General features: G+C 42.6%; 1 protein-coding gene across 4 annotated transcripts in view; it reads left to right on the top strand.

The window, feature by feature from the left end:
• The window catches only part of MICAL3 (microtubule associated monooxygenase, calponin and LIM domain containing 3), a 162,967-nt gene that overhangs the window by 105,761 nt on the left and 33,719 nt on the right, over positions 1–23,487 (top strand). For 2 of the 4 annotated variants that reach the window (XM_048301415.1, XM_048301414.1), the window contains 6 exons: positions 7,377–7,572; positions 13,149–13,387; positions 14,498–14,587; positions 17,675–17,812; positions 19,938–20,000; positions 23,191–23,295. In XM_048301415.1, coding sequence (XP_048157372.1) covers positions 7,377–7,572; positions 13,149–13,387; positions 14,498–14,587; positions 17,675–17,812; positions 19,938–20,000; positions 23,191–23,295 — 831 coding nt within the window. The remainder of the gene's footprint in view (positions 1–7,376; positions 7,573–13,148; positions 13,388–14,497; positions 14,588–17,674; positions 17,813–19,937; positions 20,001–23,190; positions 23,296–23,487) is intronic. The other 2 variants (XM_048301418.1, XM_048301417.1) reach the window with 1 other exon arrangement.

Below are 23,487 nucleotides of genomic sequence, written 5' to 3'. Positions count from 1 at the left end.
GTGGGTTGAGATAAGAACAATTTGATAATTGAAGCAAAATAAAATAATAATAACAACAACAATAATAATAGTAATTGTAATGAAAATGAGAGCAATAACCCCAAAAAATTGATGCACAATGCAATTTGTTCACCACCCACTGACTGATTCCCAACTAATCCCTGAGCAGCTATCAGTCCCTCCTGGCCAGCTCCCCCCAGTTTATGTTCTGGCCATGACATTCTATGTATGGAATATCCCTTTGGCCATTTGGGGTCAGCTGCCCTGGCCATGTTCCCTTCCAGCCTCTTGTGCACCTGCTCTCTGGCAGAGCATGAGATGCTGACAAGTCCTTGACTCAGAGTAAGCACTGCTTAGCAATAGCCAAAACATCGGTGTGTCACCAGTGTTGTATCACAGTAAACCCGAAACACAGCATGGTACCAGCTACTAGGAAGAAAATTAACTCTATCCCAGCCCAAACTGGGATACTATTAAGTATTTAAATTCAAATAAATGAGTCAAACACGGTTAGAAGGGAAAAAGGGATTTTACCTTGGTATTTGTTTTAAGGATCCTTAGGTGCACACGGCCAGGTGGAATGCACCTCAATGCACACCACAATGCCCACCCCAAAAGATCTGGTGTAACATTATAGGTGTTACTAATTAGCAGATCTATCAAAGATTCCCCAATGAGAGGCTCAAGTGAGCCCCCCTCCCCAAGGAGCCTTCCCCTGGATGGTTCTATCTTGGTTTACAGAATGTGTTCTGGAGAGGACCTTGGGCTCTGGGGCACACCGATCCCTAGCTACGAAGCTTCTGAGATGTTCAGTCTCTCAGCTTGACAAGCTGAGTCCAAGAATGTAGGCAAAAGCACTGAGAATACAGGAGTTGTAAAAAGGTATAACAGGGGTATAAAAGAAAAGGCAAAAAATCATCATGGCATCAGAGGTGTTGCATTGCCCCTTTTGTCTTTGAGGACGTGCTTACCCAAATTCAGGGCATCCTACCAGGAAATGTGCAGTTCTGCAGTTTGTGATGTGAGGCTGTGCAAACAAGCACTGACAAGAATGCACCAGATCTGCTGGGCTCTTTCCAGGGGTTTCCTGGAGAAATTTTCTTAAAGGGAAGATAAATGTAAAAGGGCAGGTGAATCCAGACTTAAAACTTTGAACTTCTTACTAACCCTTAAAAAATCCACTCCATTTGACACCTTTCTGAAGCCAGTTTAGAGTTGCCGTGTACATGGTTTATGTATCTGTTACTGTGCAGCACAGAAATTGTTAACAGTGTCCAGATAGTAATTTTTGAGAGGATTAAGGAAAGGATTTCAGAAGCAATCAGTTGCACTTATTTCAATGGAATGTCTTAATTGGCTTGCTGTTTGAATGTGTGCAGCATCTAACAATGAGCCTCGATATCAAGATTTCCTTTCTATTGTGCTCACAGTGCTGGGCACTTCCTTACATCCAAGTGTTTTTTCTTGACTTAAAGTGAAGTTGAGAGTGAAGTGCTTGGTGTTGTGGATTCTGGAGCCTGTTTTTGGCACTGCCACCAGACTGTTGTGAGATTGCCTTGCTGGTATTTAATCTCTGTGTCTGGACCTGTGCAGTGACTCTACAGTACTTACCTACTTCCAAAATAGGTTTGTTTTAGTAGGCTAGTACTTGTAAAGCATTTTGAGGCCCTTGGATGAGAAGTGGAGTTGGAATACAATCAGGCAGTTAATGCGACTGAAGTGGGTGAGGGTGAAACTTCCAGGAAAATCCTGAAACTCAGTGTGACGTGAACACAGATGAAAAATGAGAAGCCTAAAAATACTGCTGGATCTCACTTGCTGCCTTCTCTATACCTCAGTGATAATGTTTGCTGAATTGATAGCACACTTCAGAAACCTTACCCCAAAAGGTATTTCTTAGAAATTAATGACAAGGGAATATGAGGACTTCCAGCATTTTAAACTCAGAGCTCACTGCATCACTTTTAAACTCCCTTGGAAAAGTTCCCATCTCCCTTTTCAGTACTTGGTCATAGGCAGTCTGCTGCTGTTTTTATAGGGGTTGCTTTATCTGACACAGCTGTGTTCTCAAACAATTGTGTGGAGGTAGAAGTAATTGAAGTGTTTGGAAAAGACAAGTGAAAACAAACAGGTAGAGTGTTTCACATTACCACAAAACCACAAGCTCCGGGAAATCCATAATGAAGATTTTCCTGAGAGTGTATTAATTCCTTCCCCCTTTTGCATATGTTTCAAAGTAGACTCCTTTATTTGAATTTCCGTAACTCCCCAGGGCCACAGCTAAGTCTGTCCAAAATACTGGACAAGCGATGGCATGTAACTTAGATATTAAGATTGGAAGCTAAGAAAAGCAAATCTAAAGAGGTACTGCATGATTATTGAAAAATAGCTTCTAGTAAAATAGACAGGTATTTTCCCTTTGGGAAGAGTTCATTGTTCTCAGATTCCCAGTTCTCTCCTGCATCTTCAGCATGGAAGTGTTGTGTCAGGGAGTAACCTTGGCAGGATTTCATTGAGCCCATGGGAGCAAGGTAATAGTGTAGGTGAATTGAGATAGGATCCTCTCTCAAGAGGAGCTGCTCGAGCCTTCCAGGAATTGCCAGAGTTGCTGGAATAGGACACGCTCATGCAGGCAAGGAGTGGTGGTTCTGTTAGGAACGTTATCTCTGATCCTACACTTATTTCAGGAGGCAAGCTCTGTCAAAGCTGGGATAAATAAAGGGCTCTGGCAGCTTTCATGCACCAGCTAAGCAGCCTGTCCTGTTAAGAAAAACAGTTCCCTTCAGATGATCTATGTAATGTTCATGGCCCACTGACTCTTCCAAAGTAAAGTCAGATTTAAAATGTGTCCTATTTTGGATGTTGTTTGTGGGTTTTTAGCTGCTCAGTTGACTGTACAAGAAGCTACGCTTGGCTTTGAGGTAGTTCCCCTCTCTGGGTAGTAACACAGCTTTTTTTCCTGGTAAGTGCAGCCACATCAGCCCTTTTTCTCTCACTTGTGAATGGTTGCTGACTTTTGTCTCTGTGGGCCCAGATGCAGTGACCAAGTAGGAGCTCAGGTACTGGCTGAGTGCACTCTGTAGCTGTCTTCTGCCAGCAAGCTACAAAACAGTCAGGGGAATACAGTAGATTGACTGGAGAGAGGCAGCTTTCCCCTCCAGAGGAACTTCAAGTCTGCAAGAACTGCATTGGAATAGACTTTGCCCATGCATTTAGCACCATATATATATGAGGGAGAAATGAGAGTAGGCAATCTCTCGGTCTTATTTATATTTTTATTGTACTATTTTTATGGTTTTTTTTCTTGTACCATCAAATTAGTTGGTGTGAATTTTATAGCATAAAGTGGGGAAATTGTCCATCGTCTGAACACTTCAGTGATACCTGTGTCTCACACTTATTTCATCTCACATAAGTTTGTGCAGTGCTTTTCCTTCTGGCAGTCGATGGCTTCACGGTGCAGAGAGTTGGCTATCAGTAGCATTTCTCTTGTTTCATATTTGGTAACAAGCTGGACCGTGGCTTTGCGGACAGCCAGGTGGGCTAAATGCGTGGCATCTTTTAGAAACAGGCATCTTTTAGAAACAAAACTAATAGGTGAAGTAGGTTAAATGGTCCATGTAGTGCAAATTCCTAGAAATCCCATGCTTAGATTGGTAATCAGTGGAGTTTCTGTATTATATCCTCTGATGCAGAGCTGTTTTCTTGGCAGAGTGAAGTGGAGGGATGTGACCATTCTTGCATCTCAAGTGTATGGATATATAAATGAATTAGAGGAAATACTGGAAGTGCCCTTCCAACTCTGAGACTTTGAAGCACGGAGTGCTTGTCAAGCTCACAGGACATCTTGGCTTGAGCACATCTTTTTGCATTAAAGTTCAGGCTGATTTTCCATCTTTTAAGATTTTTAGCACAGTTGCACTGAGTCACTCCCACTTAGAGCTTGTGCTGTAATAGAATTTGTTTGATTCTCTGTGTACCAGTCACGCTGGGTCTTTGTGATGAGAAGGGCAGTGATGATTTGTGTTTTGAAAAACTTACCTGAAGGATCATGTGTGTTCATGAAATGCAGATAAACAGATGTCAGCTTGATTTTCAGTCCTTTTCTACCTTACAGTGGTTGCTGCCAGACTTTCTCCCCACACTAGATATTGGAGTACTGAAACAACCTTTTTTTTAAGAACTCTATTCCATTTAATTTAATTATATGGCGATTATTTTTTGCTTGGTTGGTTGGTTTGGGGTTTTTTTTGCTTTGAAAAGGCTGACGAAAAGCCCCTAAAATAGTTAGAAAACAAAAGGAGTGAAATAATGTCAGATGGATAAAAGTTCTTGCTCTTTGGTTTTCAGAGTTCTTTTTCTTCTTGCGAACTTTGTAGCTATGTCAGGGTTTGCATCAGAAGAGAATAAGTTAAAAACAGCTTGTGGAAAGATGTTCCTGTTAAAGCAGCTGAGCTTGCTGACAGCTCTGTGTGTATAAAGAGTTCTGACTAGTACAAACCCTTTTTTAATTTTATCATTCTTTCAGTATATTCCTTGTTTGTTTTCCCTGACCTTGGTGTTACTGTGTTACCCAGAGTCCTATGTTTCTTCACTGTCAGCCAAAGTGGCAGAGCAAAATTCGAGGTCAGTTCCCCTGTTACTGTGAACTCAGGGCTGGGGAATGTAACACGGATTGCAAAAATAGATTTGGCCGAGTTGGTATCACCGTCAAGAGAGAGAATGAAATGAAATGTGAATCCCAGTGAAAAAGGCAGTCCAGTTCCTCTAAACTTTGCAAATCAAAGCACAACAGGACACTTAGCAGCAGGAAATGGTGGAGACCACAGTATCCCTGGAAATGCAAGGCAGTGTTCCCACCTGCCACCTGACCAAGCTTATTTGTTTATACCATGAAGAAGCTCTGTAGTTCCAGCAAAAAGCATGACAGCCACTTGCCCACATCACAGAAGGGTTAAATCGTACTAACAAAGAGAGAAAAACACTTCTGGCAGTCGTCTTTGAGATTTCATCTTTCAGGAGGGGGGCTGGAAATAGATGCCACTAATTATGTAAAGACCTGTGTAATTTTGTGTGAAATACAAAGGTGGTACTGAGTGAGTGGCTGTCCTGAAAAAAAACCTGTTAGGAATAAAGTGAGAAACTACAAAGACTGAAGAAAGGAAACAAAAACTGTCTTGGAGGTTAAAATGTGTGAGGATAAAGTAAATGTTGCCAAAGCTCATGCTGGCTTAGACTTCACAAAGGAAAGCAAAGCAAAGAGCTCTATTTCTTAGGCATATAAGTAAAAACAAGGTAAGGGAAAGTAGAAGTGAGTTCATAGTGAAGATGGAGCTGACATAAAATGCAATTTTATGTGTAGTCAATCAGACAGACATGGGAGCAAAAGAGTGTGCAGCAAGATTGGGAAATGAGGACTAATACAGTGAAGCAAATAGTCTTTGTCTCAGAAGAGTGGAAGAGGTGTAAAATGAAATTGTGAGCTTTGTGGTAACCATCTGTGATGAAATCAAGCTATCCTGATGTACTTTGACTGTCTAATTCGGGCAGTACTATGTGACCACTGGGTAACAGAAGTATGTCCTGCAGATAAAAAAACTAAAAAGAAAACAAAACTAACAAAAAACTTTAAAAGCTGATCTGAACAAGTACATATCAGTTAAACAGTAGGTATAACACCTTTTAAGGAATAACTAAAACCTGCTAGTTCTGCAAGGGAAGTCCTTTGACCTCATGCAGGTAAGTGCTATAAAATGTGACATGGGTTCACCAGAGACTGTGCTGGACTGGTTTGACAGCTTTTGTCAAACTGATACCTCCATGAGGGAAATTGTAGTGCATTTAAACTGTCTGGACTTGAGTAAAGCACAGGAATGCTAACACATGGAAATAATTATTGGAACTGGATAAAATGGGGGAGTAGTACATGAAGTGTGAGTAGCTAAGAAGTTGGCCTAAATTAGAGATGAGAGGTTTTATTAAAGAAGGAAATAATGGGGTTGGATGTCACCTACAGACTGTGCAGTGTCCCAAAAAGTGATCTAGGGACTGATCTTTGTAATACTGTCACTAAGGTTACCAGCCCAAAAAAAAAAAAAAAAGGAAAATATTTGCTAATGCAATTCAGTGCTGAGGCAACATTTCAAACCCTCATCAATGCAGAGGAGGACAGGCACATCGTTCACTAAGAACTGCAAAATGTTGCCAGCTGTAAGATTAAACTTAGCAATGTAATAATGGAAAGTACCAGCTCATGCACTGAGAAGATGTTGAGAATTTTGGCTACCAACAGAGTGCTTATCAGTTGAAACAAAGAAGGAGAAAGATCTAAACATCGTAAGCCACCAGTATTATATGGCATATAAATAGGCAGGTGTGTTCTCAGCATGAATCAGATGAGAGATTTGTGGCAGGGTTGTTTGTTACACTGATAAGGCCTCATCTGGAAAGCCACGTTCAGCTTTAATCACTCAGGTTCTGGAAAGATTAATCCAAACTGGGACAGGTGCAGAGACCTAGGGGATGATCAGTGCACTGAAGAGCTTATCTTGTGAGAAGAAGGTTGGCTTGTTCAGCAAAGCAAAACAAAAGCATGGAAATAATGGGCTCTGTGAATAGTAAGCTGGGTAAGGGGTCAGCAGAGGCATGCTATTCAAGCTAAAATATTACAATTTAAAAAGTAAATGGATGAAAGCAGGATAGAATAGAATTCATTGAGTGCTACTGTGAGTGAAGCTTCTCAGTACTTTTCTCCAACTGTCTTGTTCACATATCCTTGCAATTTTTTGGGATTTCTGGGATTTTTGCTTGCCTGTTTCTCTGAGCTTTTTCCCTGTGATTAATTTCATTACAAATTCTGATTAAAAAGTAAATCAATTCAAGTCTATAAAAAGTTTTAAAACTTGCTCCAAATGGGCCTTTTCAATTCCTTCCCTCATCTTTAAGTAGTAACAGTATTGTCTTGCTCCTTCACTCTGTAGATTTCCCTTGGCTGGTAACAGTTTTAACATGCAGCAGGATTGCCCCACAGCATTCCTGCTGTGTCTCAGATAATACATCCAGCCTGTGCCCAGGCCTTCCCCACTACTTACCACATAGACTTCATTGTATCTCTAACTTTTGCAGCTAAAATGACCCTATTTCCTCTCTCAACTAGGACATTTAACATTCTTTTTAGCATTTATTAGCCAAAACCACTAAGATTCCCTTTTGCAGTCTGGCTTCCCAGTAGTGGCGAACAGGATAATGACATAAGGTATTCTCTCTTTATTTACCTCCCTCTGCCTCGTGCCCCTTTTCTCCCAATCGCTCAGTTTTCTCAGAAGTGTGCAGTTCTGCCTGTTGCATTTACTGTTTGTTCCCTGGCTCGCTCTTAGGTTCGAACGTGAACGGGCTGGAGGAGCCCAGCCTGGCCAAGCGGCTGCGCGGCACTCCCGAGCGCATCGAGCTGGAGAACTACCGGCTCTCCCTGCAGCGGGAGGAGGAGCTGGAAGAGGTTCCCGAGGAGACGCTGGCAGAGCACAACCTGAGCAGCGTGCTGGACAAAGGGACAGAAGAGGATGTGCCCAGCAGGTGAGCACACATCGCCCAGCAGCTTTTTCTACACTCATCCCAGCAGGCTTTGCCTGCCTTTCCCTTTTCTTTAACTATTTACTGTGTTGCCCTTTCTAAAGTTGTTGAAACACACAGATATTTCATCTTGTAGTTTCTGTTCTAAATAGCTTCTTACTGTTAGAAGACACCTATAGCACCATAATACCATGAGATTAAGTTCTAAATTGGAAGGGATTTTTTAATTTACTTTTTCAATTGTATCAAAGGTAAGTGAGTCTCTTGAGCAAACAGAACATGCGTTCGCATGTGTAGCGGGTTGGGTTTGTAACCAGGCAGAAACACCAATTAAGTTGTAGTAGTTTGGTCCAAAATACTCATTACTGTTTACTTTCTGTGAGATAAGAATTAGGAGAAACGCAAAGCAGGCACCAAACTTGAAAGAATATAAAGAAGTTTATTAACAGACCTAAAAGAGGGAAAAAAAAATCATACCACACCTTCAGAACACTTCTCCTCCCCCCCACCTTTCTCCCTTCTCCCACTGACAATGTAAAAAGACAACCCTTGAGATGTTCAGTCTGTTTATCACTTCCATAATAACCTTGTTCAGTCCATTTAGGAAGAGGAGTCTCTCTTGCCCATGCTGTGAAAACATTATCACAACGAGACAGCTGCCTGGGTTGGTTCTCTGCTCGCATGTGAGTCCCTTCCCCCGACTTGCAGCTTTTCCCACAACTGCTTTCGAGGGTCCACTCTTGAAGTTTTTAGGGTACAATATTAAGGTTGAGCCGTTCAGAAACAAGAGTTTTCTTCACCCATCTCTGGGAGCATTTCATCTCTAAGAACAGAGGCCCTTCTCCTTCCCTGGGAGCAAAGGGTCCTCCTCATCTTCATCTCTAGGACTATCTCTGGGAGCATCTCTAGGACCTGAGGTCTTCTCCTTTTCCATTTGGAGCAAAAGTCCTCATCGCTTCCATCTCTCCCTGTCCAAACTTCTCATGAAATTACAGCTGCTTCAGCATCTGCCTATCTCAGCTCAGGTGCTTTTGCTCACAAGTACAAGTTGAATGCTCCACCGCCCATGCCTTCATGAAATTACAATGGGTACTCTGATACATCATAGCTTTACAACAGAATTTCAGCTTTAAGCATCTCCTCTTTCTCTTCCCTCAGGTTTTCAGCTCTTCACAGCACTAAAAGGATTAATCTCACCCAGGCCTTGCAGCTGGAATTTCACTTATCGATGTTGCTCACATTGATCTTTGCCGAACAGCTGGGCAGCTTCAGCTGAATCTTGGCCACACTGGAGAGGGGGAGCTGGGCCGCTCTGTCTGCCCACAGCAGGGCTGTGGGGGGTTTCCGTGGGTGGAACAGGGCCCATCAGCTCCAGGATGGCCGTGGCCCAGCCTGGCCCGGCCCGAGCAGGGCCTGGCCCGGGCCCACTGACCCCCACACGGGGCCCGCAGCCACCTGTCCCAGCGCCAGCAACGAGAGAGAGAAGCTGGGGGGGCTTTGTCTATTATTAAGTGTGGATCACAGAGGCGGTCACAACTTTAAGTGGCTTAGAGAATTGTCCATATTCAAACTGGCCAGCTGATAGGTTCTGTCAGGTCCCAGAGGAAGCTGTAAGCACCCCTTAGCCAGGACATCCCTTCCGGGACTATGCTTGCTAACCCATGACAACATGGAAGGGGGTTCCAAAGTTACGTTCTTTTCTGTATGCTTTGCATTGCAATTCAAAACCATGTATGGTTTCCACATTCAGGCTTGGCACACATGTAATCCTGACTGAATGCTGGTGCAATGCCTGAGAGGTATTAGTGGGAAACAATAGCTATGGCTGTTGAAAAATATGTTTTACCTTCATGATAATAAAATGAAGGTATATAAATGTGTTGTACCTTCATGAATTTCTCTTTATCTGCAAAAATCTGTGCAAGCACACCAGGATCCACATCCGTGCGGGTAGAGATACTGGAAACAATTGTTGCAAGAATCATTGAGAGGAAATCCTTGAGGAAGAATGCTCGTGAACTTTACAGTCAGTCACACACTTTTTCAGTCTTGATCTCTTAGTACAATTTCTCATCTACTTGTCTTTGTAGCAATAGCAGCCCTTACCTTTTCAGCTCTGAGTCTGTCCAGTAGCCTTGAAATAAACTCAGAAAACGCTGGTATTTGTTTCCTGAAACTTAGATCCTGCAATCATGTTCTGTGTATGCATTACCTGCAGATACAGATCTGTGTGAGAAGTTGAATAATCTTGGTCTATTTGTGGGAGATGCAAACTATATTTTCTTAACTCAGCCTTCCCTTAGTTACCTGCTCAGGTTTAGGAATTATATCAACTATGGCAGTATAAGCATTGATGATATCAGGGGGTTCTAGTCCTTACATGTTTCTAGCTCTAAAACAAAAGTATGGACCTATTGACTGTTGTTATTCTTTGTCTTGATTTCAGTAAATCAGGACACAATAGACCTGCTCAATAAATGGCAGTAGACTTACTAGGCCAAGAGTTAGTTTAAGAAAAAGTGGAGTTTTGGCATGAAGCTGATGGTCATCTCCAGGAGGTGTTTTGTGAGATTCTGGAGGTGGAGGGCAGTACACTATTAGGTTAGCAAATTTGATTTTGTCTTGTAGGGTGTTACATTTATTTCCCTTTGTCCTACATCCACACCCGTAACTTGTTATCAATATGAGTATTTCGGTCTATAGTAGACTGTGCTGCATAATTTCACATGTGAGAAGCAGTGTGGGCAACTCACATTCTGTCATAGGGAGAAAAGAGAAAATGCATCAAATTCCCTGTCAGTTTGACCTGGAAGTTTATGTTCCAAATCCAAATACTGCAAGCAGCTTACTTAGAGAATGGACAAGGCTATGTGGGCCCAATATCAGAGAGAGCAGAGGGAGAATTTTCTAGGTGATGTAGCTATTGGATATTCTCTGTCCAGCTATATCCACTCCATGGAATGTCGCAGAAAGACTGCAAAAAGAAGTCTGACTACTTTTTCAGCAACAAAAAAAAAGTTTTGACTCCTGCAACAAGCCAACCAAGGCCCTGATTTAATCATCTTCACTGTCTTGGTGCAGCGCTGCAGGGTTAGGAGCAGGCGGAGGGGATGGGGAACTCTTTGTTCCCTCCGTGTCTTACAAAGGATGGGTTGGGCTTTCAGGGTTCACTGAGATGGCTGATGGAAATCAGGCAGAGACCTCACATTTTGGTGCACAGCTTCCCATCACACACACACTGCAGAGAAAGGTTATGGGAAACAGTATTCAAAGTAGATTTTTTCGAAAGAGAGTTAATCTTATTTAAGCTTCAGTAAGAAAAAAGATCGATTAGGCAACTAAACCCAGACTACACAGTAGTATGAGGTGTGGGAAACCTTTTATATGCCATATTCATTGCCTTTAAGTTGCAGTAAGCCCCAGATTGCCATGTCCAGTTTTGGTGTCGTGCCCTGTGGCCTTTCAAAGGAGTGTCATAGGACAGCTTGTGCTGTATAGGTCTGTATGGCAAGGGAAGAGAAGAGATTCATTGCCACAGCTTAGGTTTCAGTTCCTCTCCTCAGCACTAAATCTGAAGATATTACTCAACTGCTTATGCAAATTCTATAGAGCAACCTACCTTGGTCTTTGATTTCTGCTTTATAGAATTAATTCCTGTGGCACAGAGTTTCCATGTTGAAAGGAATGCTCACTATACCAGGCCATCTCTCACTGCTGTCTTTCAGCTTCTTATTTCTCAGTGTTCAAAGGTCAAACAAAAGCCAAGTGATAAATAAAAGCCAAAGAAGGTAAAGTGAGCTATGTGGTGAAGAATTTGTGTCGTCACTCCTCCGTGAGATAAGCCAGCTGGTCGAACAGCTCATCCTGTTCAGCACCCATGGCAACAATTTAAACTTTATTGACAGCACACCAAGCCCCCAGCATGCAGCACCTGTCAGGTTTATTTCCATACCAAGGGGTGGGAAAGCAAATCAGGGAGAAGGGGAGCATCACTTTTTATCTTTGTGACAATATCTGCATAGAGCCTTTGGAGTATGCTTTGGTTTCCATGCACCAAGTCCATGGCTTGCAGCAGCGTTTGTGTTCCATATTCCACATGGGAAAATCAGGCAACATGTTAAAAATAACTGTTGAGTCTATGCTGTGAAAAAGTGGGTTGTAATTTGAGCAAAATAATGTTGTTTGTATGCAGAACAGTGAGGAGAATTTAAGATCCTATGTTCAGAAGTGTGTGACAATCAGAGCATGAACAAAGTGTTTTCCTTATTAGGTTCGCTATCAAAAACAGACTCTCAGACAAGCAGATGAATAAAATTATGTAAATATCATACTGCATCTGTACAAGTTATATTTTATAGATCTACATGAAGTGTAAGCTTCATTACTTTCCACTTGCTGGTTTTCCCTTTCATTGTCTTTATGGAATGGGTTCTGCCAAAGGCTGTTAGCCAGTGATAGTGAGCATAAGGAGGTAGCAGAAATACTGTTCTCAGGTTATTCACCCAAACTTTAATTATTCTCAAACAGTTTTCTCCTTCAGTCAGATGAATTGGGCCTTTTAAGATTTCTAGGGGAAGCATCCAACAGTTGCTCTACTAAATGCAGTTCTGTTATGACAATGATCTTTTAAGGTAAAACAAAGCTAGAGCACCTTTTCACCCTGCAGAGAGGATCTGTGAGTGTGTTGTAGTTTTCATTCATTTTCCAGTGACAAATGCAACCATCTTTCTCCCCAGTCCCTGTAGGTATTCTGGCATGTCAGAGTGAGCTGGATTACATGTCACTGGATAAGTGGTTACACTTCTTGCCCCCGCTGCGTATGCTGAGGAACTGTTAGAATTAAACAGAGATGACTTCTAAAAGGCACTAATGATTTATTGCTTTGCATGGTTTAGACTTTGCTGTGGGAATAATAAGCTCATTATTGTAATTATCTTTGCACTGCTTCCTACAGTGTCCTGCCACCATGTACACTGTGTACTTAATTGGATACATATTTCTGTCTGTGATGCAGAAAAGTGAGGAATTTTGTAAATTTTTTTTCTCCATCTCTGCTTAGTTCACATGCTGTATCCTTTGCCTGATGTGTTTTGTATTCTTTCTACTCCCAAAGCCTTCTCTGGTTCACAGGAGCAAGTGCCAAAATCATCTTAGCAGTAGCTGCCATATCAAAAGATGTGGCCTTCTGCACTCTGACACTGTGAAGAACTCTTGCACCAGTTTATCCAGAGCAGTGTGATATGAAGAAAATAGTTTCTTTCTGTTGTATTCAATTGTCTAGAACTGTAACAATAAATGCTGCAGAAATGTTTGGACTTGGCTTCACAGGCACTTTTCTGCTGCCTCACCTTCTTTAAAAGAAACAGGACAAGGACCATACTGCAGCCCACAGGTGATGCTGTCACTAAAAGGCCTATGAAATATTGAAAGCTGAAAATTAGTTATGTTTCAGGCTTATGTGTGTTGAAATGACTTGATAGTGATCTAAGACTAATCAAGAAAACATTGACTTCATAATCTTTAATACTATTATTTATTGTTAGCAATAAAATGTTTATTTTTTTTCTAAAACCTTACAGTAGTTCAGAATCTCAGATGGAGGAGGAAGATGAGGAGGAAGATGATGAACTACTGCTGCCTCAGCAACCCCCTTCAGACTTGGGTGGTGTGCCATGGAAAGAGGCCGTGCGTATCCATGCCCTCCTGAAGGGAAAGAGTGAAGAAGAGATTGAGGCTGAGCAAAATCATGAGATCGAGTACAAATATGATGATGATGAGGAGGAATACGAAGAGGAAGAAGATGAGGAGTCAAGTGAAGGTTAGCTTGGCTTGTCCTTTCTGTCTGCTAGCCAGCAGGGAAAAATGAGTATTTTCCATGCAGATTGAGAAAGATTTGCCTTGGAAAACTTTACTTCTTTTACTTCTTTGTTGCTCTGATTTTTGAGGGGGTTATTTTCAAGGAAAGCTTGAAGTGGATCATTCTGGATACTGAAGGACTTTGCCACAGGACAGTTTAGAGTACTAGTACCAACACAATATGCTTCCCATACAGCTTGCCAGCATGTCAATGCACAGCTTGGTGCTGCTGTATTGGTTTATGGTTGGTTTTTATTATTATTTGGAATTAGATTTGAATGTGCCCTTTGTTCTTTGACAGCAGGAACTGGAAGCATTGTATTTGCAGTGTTTTCAGTTTGAGAGTGCCTCACTAAGGGGCCTGTCACTGTCAGCAGGGTGTTCCACAAGAAGGTGCTTGTAGCTCTCTTTGGTTAAAAGATGGCCTTGAGAAATAAGGGAGTTCAGGTAGTTCCCATTTTAGCTTTGAAAGATTTCTGTGGAAAATCTTAGGGAAAGACTCCTTCCCCTGTGTTTGTCTCAGTCATCAAAACGCAAAGTTTGTGCTCAGAATAGACATGTTTCCAGTGTTTCACCACCATGCCAAATTTTTCACTGCTCTTGTCTTTGTCTTTATACTCACATTTCCTTTTTGTGGAGACTTGTAGGCTCCAAAGAGCTTTTTCGTAAAGGTCTTTGGCTGCCTACTGCAAGCAGAGGTCCAGTTTTGTGAGTCTTTGTGGCAGTGTCATTGATGAGCTCAGCAGGCTCCTTGGCTACTTTCTCAATGTAGGAGCTGAATGTTCATGAGTGAAGTCTGTGGAAATCAAGACTTCTTTATAAGTATGGTAACATGCATGTCGTGTGTTCAGTCTGCTGAGCTGTGGTGCTCTTGGACGGATGTTGTTTCATTCCAGCAGTTTTCCTGTCAGGCACTTTGGATACAGCGGGAGTACGGGGAGTTGCTGCATTTCCAGACAGTCTCTCTTTCTGATCCTGTCCTCTCTGTTTCTCTCTTTCCCTCTCTCCATGGCTTGTGTGTGTACACGCGTGTCTGGTGTTAAATGTGGATGTGTGCTTCCCTCTGCTGTAGAGGGGGAGTATAACCCTTGGGAGAGAGAGCTGCAGCAAGGCCTCTGGCTTCAACATCTCTCAGATGAAGAGGACTCGGGTACACAGAAAGGTACCCGTACACCATCTCCACTTCCACTTCCCCAAAGGAGCAGGGAATGTATTAAAGAGCAGGTCCCACATGAAGAGTTTCTGTGTTTTATTTAATTGTGTTACCAGCTCCCTCAAAACCGATTCAGTAGCTGTTGTTCATCTCGTGGTTCAAGTGCCATAAATCAGATCTGTCATTGCCACTGTTTTAGGCAGGTGATAAAGCTGCTGAGTACCTCAGGATGTCTAGAAAACCTGGACAATTTGCTACTGTAATTTGCATGAGCAGTGACCCCCAGGTAATAAGGAGTTCCAGATTTGTTCTATACATGCAGACTGCTTGCACCTGTGCATTATCTCAGACACATGGGACACATCAGAAGTACTGCCTTTAGACTGCTTGTGCCAGTAAATTTGCTTTTTTTGTTGTCCTCTGTGTGTGTCTGTCTGTGGGGAGAGTCTGGAAGGCAACTAATCAAGCTACAGCAATCCCTCAAGATTCTTCAAACAGTTACATAATGGTCATAAAATTAATCAGACATTCAAATCTAACTGGTTGTGTCATTTTCCATGATGCATTTTCTTGCAGTTTATTTTTAATAGTTGGGTTTTTTTGTAACACTTGGTCCTAATAGCTTGTTAATCTCTGATTCTCTCCCTGTGGTTCATTAGAGCCAGAATACATAAGAGGAAAATCCAAGTGCCTTTCTGCATGTAAGGGGGCATATGCAGTTGTCAGACTGCATATTTTGCAGTTTATGATTGTAATAACAGTAGCTTAGCTTCCAACTAACTTTTTTTTTTTTTCTCAAGAGAAAAAAAAAAGTGGAAGTGTTATAATTTTTTTGCCATTTAACTCTTCTGTGATAAGAATGAGAAGTATTAGTAAGGTGGCTGAAGGGCATCCCTGGAGAAGTTCCCCCTGTTGCAGTTGCTAGAGTGCTTCAGACCTGACTCTTTAAGGAGCTGGTTTGCAGGTGGCTCCTTATTCCAATGAAGTGAAAACATTGAGCCAGCCCACAGCTTATAAAGTGCTGGTGGGTGCTACAATGGCAATGGAGGAAAGCTACCATTCCAAATCTAAGTGCAATTAATGTTCAGCTTCCTGCAAAGCTTAGCAGACAGTCCTGAGGAAAGGCTGTGCCAGGTGTTGTTTGACGTTCTCAAGCACTTAGACATTAAAGAAGTGTTAGGTTTGCCTCTAAGCCAAGCAGCAGCCCTTCATGTCTGGCTGTGCTGCTCATTATTTATTGGAGAAGGTGAGAGGGACGGGACAGGCTCAGGCCTCTGTGCAGAGGCTTGTGGAGAAACTAAAGGTGTGTATGTTACAGTGGTCTAAATCCCAGAGCAATCCATTTTAAAACACGTAGATCACGTGGGACCTGCTCTTTCCGAGCCTTGCTGAGTGACTCTGTACTTCTCAGCCATTGCTGGCAAACCTAAACCCTTTAACACAAAACTTTGTGTGGCGATGCAAACGCTAACTCTACTCATCCTGGGGCCTGCATGCGAGTGCTTTGGTAAGGAGCGGGAACAGCCCGGGTTCCTGTCCCTGCAGGATGTCCAGTGCCTCTGGTAGCCCATGTGGTTGTGCCAATTGATACAAAAACTCTCTGTGAGGCAAAAGAGACATAAAGCTGCAGAATACTTGGCTACGTTGTGAATCCTGCTCTGCATTTGAGTTTGTGCCTCTGAGCCCTTTTCCCTTTAATAACCGTCTGCTGATTCTGTCCTTCCTGCAGTTCCTTCTGCCTGTTTCTTCTGCGGTTTTAATGCCAAATCTCACACGTAGTCATTCCTGAAACGGAAATCCCAAACACTTTGTCATGTCTGGGGAAAACATGGCTGGGAGAGAGGAACTTGTTAAAATGAGACAGCAGGAAATAATGAGCGCAAGCTCTAAATGCTGCTAATGTGTCTTGTTTCCTTCAAACACTCGAGCACCGTATGAAAATCTAACTGCTTTTGAGGTTCTAAAGAGCTGCAGCAGTGCTTTGCCCTACTCAGTGGTAATACAGTTGTGAAAATTGACTTCCTACTTTATAAAGTAAGTGGGCATTTTCCTTCCAGGTTAAGACATTTTCTTTGGAAGACCCTCCTGCAGACAGTGAACAGGTGAACACCTGTCCATTTTATTATGGATAAATGAATTATGAGTTACTGTCCCAGAGCAGACAGCAATAGAGACAGGGTCTATAAATTTAATACCTCAGAGTAAGTGCTCCCAAGGCAGCTGTTCTGCAGGAGTTAAACAAGCTCATCAATGGCTTTAGGTGCCCATTGTTCTCTTTGACATTCCATAAGTAGCTAAGCTTTGTGTAGGCAGGGATTTGAGGAGTAATGCAATTTCTCTTAAACAGAGTAATTTGTGCGACAGGAATTCCCTGCTGGGGAGCTGTTAAGTCACAACCAAAATGCTGTTACCCTTCAGAAAAATATTCTCCTTTTGAGCAAGTCAGTACAAAAGAGCCAGGAATAAACAAAGAGGTGTTTTAGGTGCTAAAATTAGCATGTGCCCATGTGTTCATATGCACATACATACATGAAACTCTCCGATCCATCATGTTACTTAATTCACAAAGAAATGTGTACCCAGCCTAGAAAGAAGTACCTAACCCAGTAGTGGGGAATGAAAAACCTTTTATCTTGGTGCATCAATCAGATGGAGATTGTCCCTCCCCTTCAGCAGCAGTACATCTTTGGCAGTAATCATAACGAATGGGCTGAAGGAGCTGGAAATTTCTGCTAAATTGGTATTTACATACCATGTACTGTCGGACACCCAGAGAACGTCTTTCATTTCAGGGAAGCTTCTTGCAGCAGACATGATCTCTAAAGATGGTTTTAATAGCATCCCTCTGCCTTTGGAATGGCGTTATTCAGCTTTGATGGGAAGCCTGAGGAGCGCTGTATTGGTGTATGCGTGCACACACAATGCTGAGCTTTTTCTGTCTGTCTTGCAAACTGACCTTAGCCAATAATATTTTCTTTTCTTATTTCCTTTCCTATGATGTGCTACCTTTCCTTTCCACTGTTCTCCCATCTTTTCCTCCCTGCCCTTCATACACCCTGCCTGCAACCTGTTATGCCATTGCCCTCCTCCTGCTAGCTGGAAACCTTAGGCTGCAGCAGATTGTAAATCCGGTTGATCCTCTGGAGATCCTGGCAGATGTGCACTGGACACACATCCGTGAAAAAGAGGAGGAGGAAAAAATGGTCTCAGCCTCAAAGTCCTCCACCTCCAGAGGTAATCTCCCCCAAGTCCCACACCATCAGTTCTTGGATCACAGTTGCAGCTGTTTAACTCTGTTGCTTCTGCGCCCTTCAAGAGCAGTGACTTCAGCAGGGGCAGCAGTGATTGAAAGGAACTACTTTCAAATTGCACTGAAATTACACTTGGTTAAACATTTTGCTTTTCAGGTCAGTGTGTGTTTAAAATTGCTGCTCTCTCAGCTCCGTGACTCTGTGACTTCTGACCTATTTGTCTGCCTGCTTTGAGTCCGTAGCATTTGTCCTCACCACACACAATTTGGTAGTGCTGGCAATCAGCCCTCTGTAACTGACTAGGGATGCCAGTGGTAGTAGTCTCGTGCTTTTTGTGTCAGTGAGGACTCTACACTTTTTAGGGAAAACTGAGGGGCTGCGTTGTGTAGCTACTAGAACAAAGATTGAACAGGGTCAGCTTCTGTATGGAGCATATTTCTCTGCAGCTTCTTTTTCAAGTATGTAACTGCCTCTGGTATTAGCAGGGAATGGTGGGAGTCAAAGGGCTTGCAAATCTGATCAGTGGGGGGTTTGACTCGCTGTATGTAAGATTTGACAGTGTATCTACCTTGAATGTGAGATGTCAGTTACTCAAAGGAAAACTCTGGAGGGGGAAAATGCCTATAGTCTAGATCTCATGTGAGCAGCTTACAGCAGTCCCTGCTGACCTTGTTCTAGGCTGTGTTACAGCGTGTTTTAAGGTAAGTATGTCATAAGTGCTTTACCTGTGGGTTCAAATAAAACTCCATCATGCAGTCGATGAGCAGTGGTCTTCTCTCAGTCTGCAGCTACGGTGACAGAATTGTAGAGGGAGTATATATGCTGTGAGAAGGGGTGTCTTTCACAGCAAATGTGAAATTAGGTTAAAAAGTCTGCAGCTCTACCTCATGATACTTGATTCTCTTCTATTCCAGATAATCATCTTTTCCTTATAGTTTTAGATGTTTGGTGTAATTTGTTTTTTTAATCCTGGTCTAGCTTGATACACAATTCCAGATCAGTTTGGCTGTACTTTTATTTGCAGTTTGTAGAATGCACTGGGACTTTCTGGTGTGAAATCAGCTCCCTACAAATTAGAGATGGGTATTTTGTTCCCACTGCAGCCACAGAAATAGGCTGTGTCCAACTGTGTGAAACTTACAGTATTTCTAGACTGCTTGATTATTGTTTAAAAAACACGGAGTAAAAAATGTTAACATGGTTTCTTAACTTTACAACAATTAAGGTTACTTGTGCTTCTGCTTGGGGGTCTGTGTCACTCTGGTTTCCAATTTTTTATTTTAATTTGTATTTTATAATCCTTACTTTTCTGTGGCGTACTATTACAGTTGCCAGCAACAGGTGATCTTTCCAAAATTGATTTTGTGGCCTTTCCAAATTCCTTCGGGAAGGGAGTCAGTATTTCCTTTCTGTCCCCTGAAACTGGGCCAAGCTAGGACTATCCTGATTTATGATTAACTTCTTCTATTGCTGTAGGTGTGTGCAGGTGTGATCAGCAGTTTGGGTATTTAAAAGGCTGTTGTTGATACGTGTTTGTGGCCACACTCTAAGTTTTCAACTTCAGTTCAATAGGCAGATTGTTCCTGTCTGAGGAGCTGTATTCTGTGATCCGAGGTGTTTGGAGAGCCCACTGGCAGCAGCAGTGATGAGGTTTGATGTGACAGCCTGGGACAGTGTCACAGTTCCCTGGAGTCCCTCTCATTTTGCTTTGGGAGCTGCTCTTCACCTGCTGGCGTGGGCCCCTGGGCAGCACAGCTTCTGGGACACCTGAGACCCCTCTCATTGCTCAGCTCTTCCTTCTCTCAGTCTCCCTCCTCTGCAGAGTTTCTAGGGGAGCACAGTAGCAGCAACCTGCTGTTCAGATGGAGTGTTCTTCTCACTGTGCCACACGTTTCCTCTGACATTACAGATTCAAAAGGAAGATTAGGCCCCTGACATCTGTGTGTTATCTTGATTTAATTCTCAAGCCTGGAGCTGGTTGTTTGAAATTTCATAGGTTTTATTCCTGTATTTGCTACTGAAAAGTTTCCCTCTGTCACTCTTCTGTTTTAGACACTGACGGATGGTCTAATTTTGGTTTCTTACAATTTATTGTTTTTTAAATTCAGCATCCGACCTTCCCTCCGTACGCCATGAGGCGGTACAGGCGTGGCTGGAGACGGTCCCTGGAGGTAGTTTGGTGATGTTCTATGTATTCCAATGCACAATAACCCTGCCCGTCTCTTCTCCGTGCCTTCAGCAGCTGAGCTGGTACCTTAACCCTGGAACTTACGGCCCTGTCGCTACTGCATGAGTGGACGTGGAGGGGGGAAGGGGAGTGTGCATGTCCGCCTTGCTCAGACAGCCCCTTCTCGCATGAACTCCACACTCATCGTAACCCCTCTGAAGGCAGGCCAAAGACAGCTCATCCTGGGTGGAATCATGGAGGAGGGATCTAGCTGAGCGCTTTGATTTGCTTTGTAAACTGAAGATGGGACCGGTTTTTCTTCCCCCAGCCCCTAGAGTAAAGGAACATGGGGCTTTCTTGCAGTTGAAAGCTTAAGTGCCAGAGAGTGCTTAAAGCAAGTGCACTTCTCTGTAGCAGCTGCAAACTGTAGTTATGTGGTGAAGAAAACGGGAAAGAAGAATAAGTCGAAGCTAAGGTCTTTAGGAATAGTGGTTGTTGTGTCTCCTTTGACCTGGCATTCACGTTATTCAGGAAAGCCTCAAGAATGTTGAAGGGTGGCAGAGCTCAGCTGATTCTTTTTGCGTGGTCCTCTAAGCTCTCTTACAAACTGATGAGCCTGAAGATTCTGGGATGACAGTGAGGGAGTACATTGTGTAAAGCTGTGAAGGTGTCTAAATCAGTGGAAGAGTCTGTGCTAGGTAGTTGACCTACAGCTGAGTTGCTTTGGCACATCAGAATAGCCAGCTTGCCTTTTAAACTTCGCTTCTGCTGCTGCTTTGGCAAGTCAGCAGTGTTTACAAGATGTCTGCACACGATGCAGGCTGCTCACAGCTGCCAGCTAATACGAACCAAGTGCTGATCCCAGTTTCTGGCTGCCGTAGTGTGTAACTTCTGAGTTACTGTGTGACAGCTTTTGGCCTCTTGCTCCTTACCCTAACTGCATATATGTATATGCACAGTATATGTATAATATAACCAGCCACCTGCAAGCTTTCCATGTCCCTCAGAAGGGGATCCACCCTTGCACCAAGTTGTTACTTATTGATGCATCTGTAATCTTCCATTGAGTTTTTGTGTATCAACCTATTTAAAACCTGATTTTCTCCTCTCTCTCCAACACAATCTGTGTGTGTCACGTTCATTCATGGTTTCCGGATCTGAAGACCCACACATACATAATTGTGGATTCAGATATTCTTAACATCAATCATGTTTTTTGCAAGTTTTGATTAAGATTACTCACATTTGCTGTTACCATAAAGCCATTCCATGACATTATCATTTCCAGAATAACATAAGCTATTGCATACCTAAGCAGCAATCAGACTGGAGTATAGTTTGATTTTGTTCAGTAGATTTATAAATGCTCCTGTGGGCAGTCCAGCCTTTGCCACATGATTAAGTTTTCCTGTGCTTGGCATTGGTGAGGGTCTGGATTTGATAATCCTCTGATGTAAAGGAATAGGCCCGTACATGATCACGCATGAGTGGAACTGCCTTTTCAGAGTAGCTGACAAAATAAACTAGTCCATACATTTCTGTGTGAATAATACTACAGAGCATGAAAAAAAGAAAGTTCTCAGGTTGAAGGAAGAAGACAAACCACCTGCTGAAGGCTGTTTTGAAATAAGCCAACACCCTTATTAAGGGAGAGACTGCAAGACCTCAGTTTTAGGGAGGGTTAGTTTGTTTTCAAGATTGTCTTAATTAGCAGTGATAGAAATAGTTCCAAGAGTCACTAGTAAAAAACCAAAGGATCAGATCCTGCTCCCTGACTCGGGAGGAAGCTGGCCCACCATGGTTCATTCCCACATGGCTTAACTTGTGCCATCCAGAAGCAGGGGGCTGCATTTGGGCTGGAAACAGCCTCCAGCCCTCCCCTGGGAATTCACTGCTGGGAGCTGTGCCTGGTGCCCTCCTCAGGAGGACAGTGTGACACTGCATGTTCAGGCCTAGAGACTTGCACCACTTGGGTTACTGGTACAGGTGCAATCAAGGTAGTTATAAACATCTCTTATCATTGGTATAGAGCTGTATCCTATGTGTAAAATTGGCAAATTGCCTCATAAGACATGCTGGCTGTGTACACATTTGCAGCAGGGTGTACAACAGAGTTAAATGTCTGCATGTTGTTGAATGTGAATTGATAACTCGCTGCACACTTTTAAAATTGTAGTTCACTGATGCTACTGTGGAAAAAAAAACTGGAAGTGCTCGCTTTTTTTAATATTTAAGTTATGTTTGATGAAAATGTTTAACCAAAAAAACCCAAAAAAGGCAGCAAATCATCCATTGCACAGGTTTTTTTTAAAGTATCATTTAATAATAAATTTATACACCACACTTTGGTCTTGTCTCTCCTCCTGTAATTAAATCCTGTCACAAGCAGTAGTGTCAGATGTCATAGTTCTCAGAGTTACAAATTCAAGAATCCCTTCTTTATTTTGACCCAGCAAATCAAATTGTGGTCTGTAAATGAAAAAAAGAGTTTTGAATATGTAATTTTAATTACTTAAAAGTATCTCAATTAATGATCTGTGACAGAAAAAAGGTTTTATATATGTCATTTTAATTACTTGAAAGTATCTCGATTTGTGCGCTAGTTGCTTGTACAGCATTTGCATTTTCTTAGACCTTATTACCAAAGACTGCTGTAGCTGCACAGAGTTAAACAGTTTCCAAGTGTAATAATGGTCAGTCTCATACCTAGACTCCGTCTTTTACTTACACCCTCAAAGCCTGTTTCAAGATGAACAGTCCTGGTTAATTGTGAGGTTTCAGTTTTGACCTAATACACACATGCTATCAAGTGGTGGTAATTTTCTGGTGTGGTAAAGAAAAAACCAAAATCTTCCTGGGAGAACAGTAACCTTTATTCTGGTTTGAGGTCCTCCCAGTCCCCTTCTTGTTTAATTTTTCATAACATCTGTTGCTCAGAAAAGCCCTGGCAGCTTTCACTGCAAGTGCCTTTGGAGACTCCCCAAGGGCAGGCGTTCCTTGATTCGTTGGAGTCTGCAAGTGTCACTTCACCATAGATGTCTCTCCAGGTGACACATGTCAGGATTTCTTGTTTTGACAGTAATTAATAAACATCTCCAGTATAAACTGTTGGTACAGTTCTATATTGAACGTTTTCACTGTGTAGTGTTTGTTTTCTTTTCTTTTTTTTTCCTCAATATTTGAATATATTCTAGCTCCATGTGAGGAGGATGATGTGGAGGATGAGCTGGGCACAGAGCCTGCAGACACAGAAGGGCAGGCAGGTGAAGAGGGAGACACGGGTGCAGAGCTGGACGATGGTAGGGTACCACTGTGCCGCCTTTAAACCTGTTGTGTGAACAGAACTGTGTTAGCAATGAACACTTTGCATGAGGGTACTTAAACCTGGTCTTATTTTTAGAGGTGTGGGAGTTTGTTTCAAATATTCGAGAGGCAGCCAGGAGTGAGGGACAAAAAGAAAGAGAAGAACCTCAGCGTCCTGGATTATGTAA

Source organism: Corvus hawaiiensis, chromosome 4, assembly GCF_020740725.1.
Source record: "Corvus hawaiiensis isolate bCorHaw1 chromosome 4, bCorHaw1.pri.cur, whole genome shotgun sequence".
Classification (NCBI taxonomy): Eukaryota; Metazoa; Chordata; class Aves; order Passeriformes; family Corvidae; genus Corvus; species Corvus hawaiiensis.
The sequence above is the reverse complement of the archived record's forward strand: the minus strand, read 5'-3'. Positions and strand labels throughout refer to the sequence as shown.